Source organism: Branchiostoma floridae, chromosome 6 (assembly GCF_000003815.2).
Source record: "Branchiostoma floridae strain S238N-H82 chromosome 6, Bfl_VNyyK, whole genome shotgun sequence".
Classification (NCBI taxonomy): domain Eukaryota; kingdom Metazoa; phylum Chordata; class Leptocardii; order Amphioxiformes; family Branchiostomatidae; genus Branchiostoma; species Branchiostoma floridae.
Genome location: NC_049984.1, coordinates 24,005,225 through 24,015,808, shown reverse-complemented (window position 1 = coordinate 24,015,808; position 10,584 = coordinate 24,005,225). Strand labels below are relative to the sequence as shown.

General features: G+C 40.9%; 2 protein-coding genes across 3 annotated transcripts in view; one reads left to right on the top strand and one right to left on the bottom strand.

Annotated features, from left to right (window-relative positions):
• Nucleotides 1–6: 6 nt before the first annotated feature.
• Nucleotides 7–5,111, bottom strand: LOC118418631 (centrosomal protein of 290 kDa-like). Its single transcript, XM_035824640.1, has 5 exons — nucleotides 5,000–5,111; nucleotides 4,350–4,440; nucleotides 3,788–3,944; nucleotides 2,291–2,385; nucleotides 7–1,049 (listed from the first exon to the last, which is right to left on the bottom strand). Exons 2-5 carry the CDS (start codon nucleotides 4,428–4,430, stop codon nucleotides 864–866), a joined length of 519 nt encoding a protein of 172 aa, XP_035680533.1. The 5' UTR covers nucleotides 4,431–4,440; nucleotides 5,000–5,111; the 3' UTR covers nucleotides 7–863.
• Nucleotides 5,112–7,885: 2,774 nt separating this feature from the next.
• Nucleotides 7,886–10,584, top strand: part of LOC118418321 (inositol monophosphatase 1-like) — an 8,813-nt gene continuing 6,114 nt past the window's right edge. For both annotated transcript variants that reach the window (XM_035824178.1, XM_035824177.1), the window contains exons 1-2: nucleotides 7,886–8,028; nucleotides 10,101–10,234. In XM_035824178.1, the coding sequence (XP_035680071.1) occupies nucleotides 7,942–8,028; nucleotides 10,101–10,234 (221 nt within the window). In that variant the 5' untranslated portion in view covers nucleotides 7,886–7,941. The remainder of the gene's footprint in view (nucleotides 8,029–10,100; nucleotides 10,235–10,584) is intronic.

Here is a 10,584-nt window from a genome sequence, read left to right as displayed (position 1 = left end):
GACAACTCGGCCGAGCTAGAATTCTTGATTTGTAAACGGGGCTTTACAGGGGTCTGCCTCAACATCTCAAACAACTCTTCATGAAATTTGCAGTGTACAAGGGGCAACGACCTTGTGTGGCAATCTGGATACATAAAAAATGCAGCAGGTCCTAAGTATTTAATGTTATTTACAGTTAGTCCGCCGGTTTCAAGATCGAAGCAATGTCTGGGCGCCATGTTGGATTGGCTGTTTTAGGAGTCTGCATGGGGAAGTTCTCGATACCTTCTTCAGCTCACAGACGACAGTACAATAAAACTGTGGATGCTGTTGGCTCAAAGATTACAGCATAGCACAATTCTATCATTGCCAACTTATAATTCAATTCGATTCAATCGTATAATACTTGAATTAAGTGTTTTTCAGTCTCAAATTGCTTTGATCTTGAAACCAGCTGACTAACTCCAAACAACGTTAAATACTTAGGACTTGCTGCATTATTCAAATTCATAAATGCATAAACAATGTATCCATGGCGGCACACAACGTCGTTGCCCCATGTACACTGCATATTAGAACCGTTTGAGGTTGTTCAAGGTCATTTGAGGTGTTTAGGTAACGTTAGTTCACCTTTATCCATGGGGTAACCTATATCCGTTGTGTTGCTAAATACATGTAGGATATTCAGAGAAAGGTTATCAAGGTATCAAGTCGATGAACGGTAGCAGTTTGCAAATATTGCAGTTTGAAACTACATATTGTACCATCTGTCGACCCCTAAATAGATTGTTCTTAAAAAGGAACGGATAAAGGTTACCTTACGGATAAAGGTGAACTGGCGTTATACCCAGGAGAAGAATGAAATTATGAACAAACAGTCCTGTTCATCTAATATTTGATCTGGATCTGCTTCTCCTCTGGCGAGTGGCTGACGGTGCTCTGGGGTCGGGGAACGGGAAGGGAACCCCGAACCTCGTGCACATCTGCCTCATGGTGGTCTCGTATTCCTGGTTCAGCTTGGCAGACTGCTGCAGCGCGTACTTCAAATCTTCTATCTCCTCAAAAAAACCCTAAGTGGAAATTAAAGAAAAGTTGACATATAGATTAAAAAGGAGAGAGAAAATAGTGCTTATTGTTTAGGCCACCCCAAGGAATTATTACGAATTTTATTATTTTCTTAATATATTTTTTTATCATTTTTTATTTTACTTAACCCTATTCAGGCCGGACTTTTTTGGTCATCCCTGGACCGGGGGGGGGGGGGGGGGGGTGGCTTTTGAGGCCCTCCACTTCTAAGTCCTCTAACTCTTGAACGACTTGCCGTAGGGCCGCCAAATTTGCAGGACATGATATCGACATAAAATCTGACGAGTATTTGACGTTTGACGTTACGTTGACGTAAGATGACGTAATTATGACGTCATCAATTTGATTATATTGGCCAGACACATGAAAAAAGGGTATTCTCAGAAAACTTCAAGTTATATATTGTACTACAAAAATGTAACAACAAGTGCAGATAACAGAATAATAATGTTTATTACGACTTGTGCACAGTAAGATACGAGTTAGGCTCCGCCATATTGTATCCACCACCTTGAATTTTTAAAAGTACTTTTTTTTCAGCAAATAATCACGAAGGGCAATGGAAATAGACTAAATTCATTCATTTAGATGGTTTTTGATGAAAAAATACCAGGTAGTTACAAATCTTAAGGGATAATTAGCTTGTTATTCTTGATCTGGCCATACGGTCCGCCATCTTGGATTTTGGGCTGATGACGTCATCAAATTAGCATAATTTATGCATATATAATTATGAAAGATATGCTAAATAATATAAGATTCTATTTATGTAACAAAATAGCAGTAATATAGCAAATAAATGTGAAAAATACATTGTTAGACCCAAAAATAGTGTTTTTTGGCAAAACTGCCTGTCAGCAAACGGTTTCCATGGCAACACGAAAATATGGAAAATTTGTCAAACTTCGTAAAATTGTTGCCAACAATATTCTAGGAAAACTCACCAAATTTGGTGGCTTTAGCGTAAGGCGTTCTGGCGTTATAGGACATCGAAGTTGGCGCGGGCCTCAAAAGACACCCCCCCGGTCTGAATAGGGTTAATTGGGTTTTTCAAATAATCAAAAAGAGAAACTTGTTGAACCATCTAACATTATGATAATTATAGTACAAACTAAATAACCAACGATTTCAAAATAATCATAACAATACCAAACAGCAATCTAAAAGTAATATAAATGACAATTTTATTAATTTTATACATTATGAAAATGTAAGTATTACTCACAGCATCTAAACCTTTTAGTTCACTTTTGAACTTCTGGTTTTCCTTGTTGAGCTTGTCTCTTTCCCGCTTCAATTTCTGAATCTCCTGTAAGAGTCCTGAAGAGGTGGCATAAAATAAAATGATTATAAGGCCACAGCAAGTAAATCTATGGATGACATCCTATGCAAAAATAATGAGATAGCGCAAAAAAAACAACATGGGTAGAAAAATCAAGATGGCTAAATTTTCAAAATAGACACCATAAATGTTGTAATAAGATTTGAAGTGACAAAACGTGGCATTACAACTAACAAGGCACTCATTCCTGTATTAAAGAAGTGAACTAGTGTAGTAAAAGTGATACTAGTGTGGTACACTGGTATCACTTGCCAAGCTGGCAACTACATTCATCAATTTCATGGCTTCCTATTGGTGGCACTTCTACTACTATCTAACGAGTTTCACTTCTGCAACTATAGTCATGGTGCCAGTTCTACAAGTATAATTGTTAGGCTACAACACGTTTGCTTTTTTTGGTCTATCTGACCATCCCCGAATATAAAAAAAATTCTTGTCTTTTTTTCTGAAATCAGGCAAAAATTAATGCGCTACATAAAATTTACTTCCTGTGGCCTAAGTGTGGAGTTTGCAGAACTGTCTTTTCATCAATACAGTGGTTTCATGTGGCACAGTTGGTAGGGTGTTTGGCCCAGAACCCACAGGTCCTGGGTGTGAAACCCCTGATATGCCCCAATGCTATGCCTGGGGAAAGGCACTTTACAAAACTCTCCTCGCTTCACTCAGGTGTGAATGAGTCCTTAGCTTTAGATTGCATGGTGTAGGTTACATTGAAAATTACCTGCACAGGACGAATTTTACCTGCACCACTCTGAATTTGGCAAGTATGGATTGTACTAAAATTGTTCAGGAACCATTGCTATTTTTTCTTTTATACTTAAAAAAAATACGTAAAAAAATCCAGTACATGGACCAGTGCAGGATAGGTGCAGGTAGACACCAAAAATACCTGCACAGCTCCAATGTTACCTGCACTAACCTGCATATGCAAGTGGTATTTCAAGCCCTGATTATGCTGACCACAAGCAGCGTGCAAAATACCCACTTGCACACTTGCACATTGGTTGCCACTTTTTGCTTGGTGCAACTTACTTCTAAACTCAGGTTGCACAGGGTGCAACTTAGATTTTGAGCCTCAGAACTTGATTCTGTTCTCAATTTACTTGGAAGAAATAAATGGACTGTAGCAGCTCCATTTCATATCAGTCAAACATGTATGTATTGTACTTTTTTTCTTCAGAAATTAGTGAATTGTATGTGGTGCAACTTGAAATTCAGTTGTGCAACCTAGTTTTTGCCCAAGGTTGCACGCTGTGCAACCTGGCTCAGAAAGGTATTTTGCACACTGCCACAAATAGCTAAAAACACACACGGACTCACAAACACTCAAACACGCACACGCCAAAAACAAGACCTCCATTTTTCATGGAGGCAACAAACCGGTGTCCGTGGGTGATGGTGTTCTCCTGTAGGGGGATCTACTTCTCTTCCCACGAGCCTTTGGGGCCTTGCCTGGTGGTGCATGCTGGGATTGCTGCAACCTCTCCACCTGCTGGTTAGCCTTCTGTAGACTCTGCTCAAGTTCGTAGATTTTCAGCTGCGTCCAAGAAAATCAATACAAAACAAGCTTATTAACGACTATTCATTCTTTACTACTGGATAAAAAATGGAGATTTACTTCTGGATGTTAAAGTGACATCCATCACTCTTCTTCAGCACCGTTAGAATGAATGTTACAATGTGTATTCATGTATTCTCTACATGATTCTCTATGATGATGATCTATATACAGCAGGCTTTTAGCAAGGATTTATAGACAGAAACGTGCTGAATAAAAATTCTGAGCTGGAAGCTATGTGACACCCAAAAAAAGTCTAGCAGGTTTTTCCATGGTAGGTTAGGGAAACAGAACTTTTTTTTCCTAGGATAAGCTAAAAGTCTGATTTACAGTACTCATACACAATAGAACTTGCAGAGATGAACGAAGGATACTAGTACTCACGTTGAGATTTGCTATGGCCTCCACATGTTCTGCATTTGTCTTCACCTCTTTCTCATATCTCCTCAGGAGAGTGTTGTGCATAGAAAGAAGTCTGCAAATAAAAGCATAAACATACAGGCTTTTAGCAAGGCATGCGTCATGGTGTCATTTGGACATGCTTTTCTTAAAATAACAAGAAATTGGACGCACTAGATGCCCTTACACTGAGGGGTAGATCCTCTGACAAGAATGAGATTCTGATTGACCTGGAATGCCACTAGGCCATTTGTGGTCAGTCTTCTACTGTGACCTCTCTGACTGTAATTTTGCCCCTCAGGATACCATATAAAGAATGCACCGTCTTAACTTAAAATTCTCTTAAACTATACATCATGGAAAGTGGATGACCCCCGAACCCCATACAATAGTCCTCGCACTGATGTCACTTGCCGTGACTCACTAAGACATTTGGACCCCTATAATATAATACGATCCTAGCTAAAAGCCTGCAAACAAACAAATTAAACACTTAAAAACTTGTTGTCTAAAGCAATAAAATAAACTGTTTTATGTGCCAAAACCAATTGCACTGGAGCTTTACATATAAAAGTTGCAAATGCATTGTTACAGCAGTTCTTAACATTTACAAATTTATGTGAAGTTTGACTCACTTGTTCACTTTGTCTTCATCTCCCTTAGCCTGCTTCCCTGCAGTTCTGCTGCCAGATGCCAGGGGTCTCTGTTCCCTCTTGGATTGCCACTGAGACTCAGTCTGGCTCTCTGCACTGGAGAATACAACCCAAATCTTTAGATTTACATTTTTTGTGACATTTCAAATTCTTTGTTCCCACGGCCATGAAAATTGTACAAGTAGGCAGGGGTCCTTCCAAGTGTGAGTGGATCAAACCTTACAGTTGCATATAGGCTACAGAAGGGTTGTACCGTTCTAGCCATCCTTCCATCCTTTGACAGAATTTTGAAGCTGGGGACAGACAAAGTTTTGCCCATTCTGTCCTCTGTGATGTACAGAAATCAGCATGTCAAGATATTACAAAAATGAAACATTTCAAAGATTTCCAGAAATTTACTATGGATGCCATTGAATCAAGCTGAGTCTATGCTACCAGGAAAAAATGAAGGCAAAAGCTTTTCACTTAAGGGGGTCTTACTCTTAGTCTAGATTTCAAAATTTTCCCAGACCCCCCAAGGATCGACGAGCCTTCCACACGGCATCTCACACCTCTGGCTTGATCGTTAAATTCAGTGGTGAGAAATAAATTTCAGGCTGGCTAGAACACTGGTCCGATACAGAATCTTCAGCAAGTTGAAGTTGGCAACTTCAAAAAGAGAGAAATAAGAACTCACTTCTTGGTGGTGACGTAATCCCTCAGCAATGTCTGAACTCTGACCTGATCCTTAAGCTGTGTCAGCTCCCGATCCAGTCCGCTGTTCTTCCTTCTCAGCTTCCTCACCTGCCTAGTTAGGTGCTGGTTCTCTACTGTCAACTGTTCAACATACAGTACATCATCAGTAGTTAGGTGCTGGTTCTCTACTGTCAACTGTTCAACACACAGTACATCATCAGTAGTTAGGTGCTGGTTCGCTACTGTCAACTGTTCAACATACAGTACATGGTCAGTAGTTTGGTGCTGGTTCTCTACTGTCAACTGTTCAACATACAGTACATCATCAGTAGTTAGGTGCTGGTTCTCTACTGTCAACTGTTCAACATACAGTACATTATCAGTAGTTAGGTGCTGGTTCTCTACTGTCAACTGTTCAACACACAGTACATCAGTAGTTGGGTGCTGGTTCTCTACTGTCAACTGTTCAACATACAGTACATCATCAGTAATTAGGTGCTGTTTCTCTACTGTCAACTGTTCAACATACAACTGTGTCAGTAGTTAGGTGCTGGTTCTCTACTGTCAACAGTTTAACATACAGTACATGGTCAGTAGTTTGGTGCTGGTTCTCTACTGTCAACAGTTTAACATACAGTACATGGTCAGTAGTTTGGTGCTGGTTCTCTACTGTCAACTGTTCAACATACAGTACATGGTCAGTAGTTAGGTGCTGGTTCTCTACTGTCAACTGTTCAACATACAGTACATGGTCAGTAGTTAGGTGCTGGTTCTCTACTGTCAACTGTTCAACATACAGTACATCATCAGTAGTTAGGTGCTGATTCTCTACTGTCAACTGTTCAACATACAGTACATGGTCAGTAGTTTGGTGCTGGTTCTCTACTGTCAACTGTTCAACATACAGTACATGGTCAGTAGTTAGGTGCTGGTTCTCTACTGTCAACTGTTCAACATACAGTACATCATCAGTAGTTGGGTGCTGGTACACAGTCAACTGTTCAACATACAATAAGTACAATGTACTGAGTAGTTTAGTCTGGATGCCAGGCTGTTTCCAGAGGGTCTGCATGGGGGGATCCTGGCAACTACAAATATAGGTGTAGTACTAGTAGTGAAGTAGAGGAGAGTTGATAGTCATTGTACAGTCAAACTTGTTACTTGAAGATACGATACTACACCAAACAGATTCGTATGAACAAAACCGTTTTTTCTTGTTGGACCGCAAAAAAAAAAACGGACCTGAAAAAATTCAGAGGACCGGATGTTGAACCGATTAGAAAAGAAACAGATTATGCCGGCAGGCAAAGAACAGGAGAGTTGATAGTCATTCTACAGTTAAATGTGTTACTTAGTAGTTGTTCGTGTCGTTGAAGATAGGATAATCCACCAAACAGATTCCTTGGTAGCAAACAAACAAAATAGGTCCGAAGCTGGACCTGATTCTCTGGACCTGGACTACATACAAGTGCCTGTCCTGTACTAGTACCTGAATTTTCTGTACCGGTACCCACAGCTACTGGCAACGATTAACAGTAAATTTACAAGTAGGGGTGCCGGCCACGCAGTAGAATGTCGCCATAACGATGATGAATTCAGGATGAAAAATAATTATGTGTAGCAGTAGATTCAACGACTAGAATAAAAAACGCTATTTGAGTGGGACTGCTGCCATTAACATACCTCATAACGCTTAACGGAGAAGGGCATGCAAACCCTCTTACATTCAGTGTTGGCCCTAGAACTTAGTAGAATTTAGCAGGGGTTCTAATTCTATACATATGCATGTACAGCAATCGATCCAACGTTTACCTTATTACAGACGTGAATGCTGGGCATATCCATACTGCAGCACTGCCTTGGCACTCTTCAGGTCTTCTATAGTCTTTAGAGAAAAACTTCCAACCAAAATATACGATATCAAAGATACTATATAACCATTTTTACCACTTTTGGCTTTTTAGATTTCTAAAAATTGTTTACGCTTCCGCCATTTTGAATCTGCCGCCGAAACTAGCTGCCCAGTGAAAATAATTTAATGCCTTACAATAATTATTCAAAAATCATCGTTACCTCACCCTTTTCAATTCAAATACTTTTTAAAATAAAATTCATAAATCCAATAAATTACAGTGTTTTTGTGCTGTCTATTTTTTAATCAATGTATATGTCTGTTTTTATCTTTTTAGGCAAAGAAGAAGAAAACCAAAGACAGATCTTCCTTTTCGTATCACCTGTTGGACGACAAAATGGCGACACCCGTGAAAGTTGCAAAGACTGATTCTTGGGACGAATGCTTTAACGCCGCTGTGGAGGTGGCCAGAGAGGCGGGGGAGGTGAGAGACAGTCGTCGAGATAGTTCTGAATAGATTTGCTTGCCTATTTAGTTGGTTTCGTGGCACGTAGTTGTTGTAACTCGCCTCGAAATTCATTTGCCCGAGGGGTGGGAGGGGGGCATATAGGATTTTGACATCATCCCCAACGTCTAGTCCACAGTCGAACCGGGAATTCGGGCTTGCCGTGGTTTTTGCCGGGCTTCGGCGGCGAAAAGTTTCTTTTATCCCAAAGAGAGCCTGGCTTATCCACGATCACGATAGACTGTTCCACAATATCCCATAAATCACAAAAATTCAGTGAATTCACAAAAATTCAAAATTCAACATGTCTTTTTACTACGTGCATGAACATGTCCTTGTGGTACTAGCCGCAGGCGACAGTTGTAGAGCTCATTATCTCATACCAGTTGCCCATTTAGGTATAAAAATGACAAAAGATTGCTGAGTAACATTGTACAGGCAGACTCCGCGTAGCTCTCTCCTTTTGTCATTCCGGAGTACGTAAGAGTAATTATGTTAGGATTGCTAGTAGAGCAATCGTGTGGAATTTCTCTGAAGGAAGCGACCTTTGACCTCACTGAGCGACATCCGCTGCATAGGTCAGCCGGGATCGCCTTTCGCTTATCTTTTCATCCAAAAATTTCCTGATTTTAGTTATCATCAAGAGCTTCAACCTAGTGTATAACGTGTCTGAACTACCGAGGCACACGATTCTGCAAGCAAACGACGTGGGACCGCCGGATTGCCCAGGGAATCGGCCGATAAAGCGCATCACCACGACGGGCGAGCTGTTAGAGCACCACGCCATCAAGCAAGCCACTTCCAACGATCAGCAGCTCGCTTTACCCGGGGTTCCGAAACATCACGTCACTGAAACTCGGACTCAAAAGACCTTGCAGCTTCCACGGGGGACATGCCCGCTCTCATCGGGGCCGTACAGTCTAACCAGAGACCAAACGGCGACCGGAACGAACGCCCCCCCACCCCAACAATTTCCACCGAACTCTCGCAAAATTTCGCGCCCTTTTCGTTCTCGCGAGGCGTCCGTGATCCCGGCAGCCATGTTCATTTCGGCAGCAACTTCGTAAACATCTCGAACGGCACTGCTTTACCCCTCAGCCTTTCCCTTGTTCAATTTACACCAACATAGAAATAAAAATGTTAAGAAGTAGTGATTTGATTTATGTCAAAGTGTTGATAAATTTCTCATAAAGATACTGGTGAAAACTGCACAAGCTTACCATTTAGAGATAAGCTGAGGAAGTCCGAGAGTGCGGACATGCTAGTCTATTCCTGACGTTGACAGTGGGGCACAGTCAGTGGCACATGATCAAATTCTCACAGGGCCTAAGAAGTGAGTTTACCCGAGCCATGTCGTGGCACTAATCCTCAGAACTCTGGATGTCCCTTACTTCCTAGCTGCCTTACCTCACCTCGTGCCCAGAGCAGTAACATCTTGCAGTCACTAATAATTAGAGTTACTGTAAATGCAGAAATGTTTGCAGTGGTTTTATGTTCCCGTTTTTCTTGCTGCAAATTTACCGCGAACTTAAAACCACCGCAAACATTTTTTCATGGCAGTAAGAGACTAACAGTGCATGGCGCTACCGCGAACTTAAAACCACTGCGAACAGTCCTTTTCCCGCTACTGCGAAATTAAATCCCTGTGAACTTAAATGCATTTACAGTACCCTGTGAAGAGACCTAGCTGCAGGTATGTGATACCCTGGATGCAGGGTTCTAGCCAGCTCAAAATTTTTATCCGTCGGCCAATTCACATTGTCATGAAAACTGCAAAAATTAACTGATTTCACTATGACATTACAAAGTAAACGTTGCCATTGAGAGAAAATAAGATCCCAAGCTGACGTTTTGTAATTGAATTTTAAGTCTCTTTTAACATACGTAATAAAACTCATAAATAGATAAAGACTTGAACAAACAATCCTAGATCTGTGAATTTGAATTGTTATCAATGTTAACATTCATTTTAGACATTGAGTGGAGCTATCACAAGGATAATACATGTTTCTCTAGGATAAATATGTGTTTGTTATATCTTAACATTATAGGAAATCAGAAGTGCCTTCAGCAGTGAAAAGCGTATTGAGACCAAGTCCTGTGCTGTGGACCTGGTGACAGAGACTGACCAGAAGGTGGAGGAGATGATCATCTCCACACTGAGGGGGAAGTTTCCAACACACAGGTAAAATACAAAGATGAGCAGTTTGACCCTTATATATTGTAAATGTGATGATGGTGATGATGACGATGATGAAGATGTTTTTGATGATGATGATAGTGGTGATGATGATGATGATGGTGGTATTGATGATGGGAGTGATGGTGATGATGATGACCTGGTAGCGATAATGATGGTGGTGGTGGTGATGATGATGGGGATAATGATGGTGATGATGATGATGATGATGGGGTGAAGATGGCAGTGGTGATGATGATGGTGATGATGATGATGATGATGGTGGTGATCATAATGATCATCAGTGTGATGATGGTGGTGGGGATGATGATGATGATGATGATGGGGTGATGGTG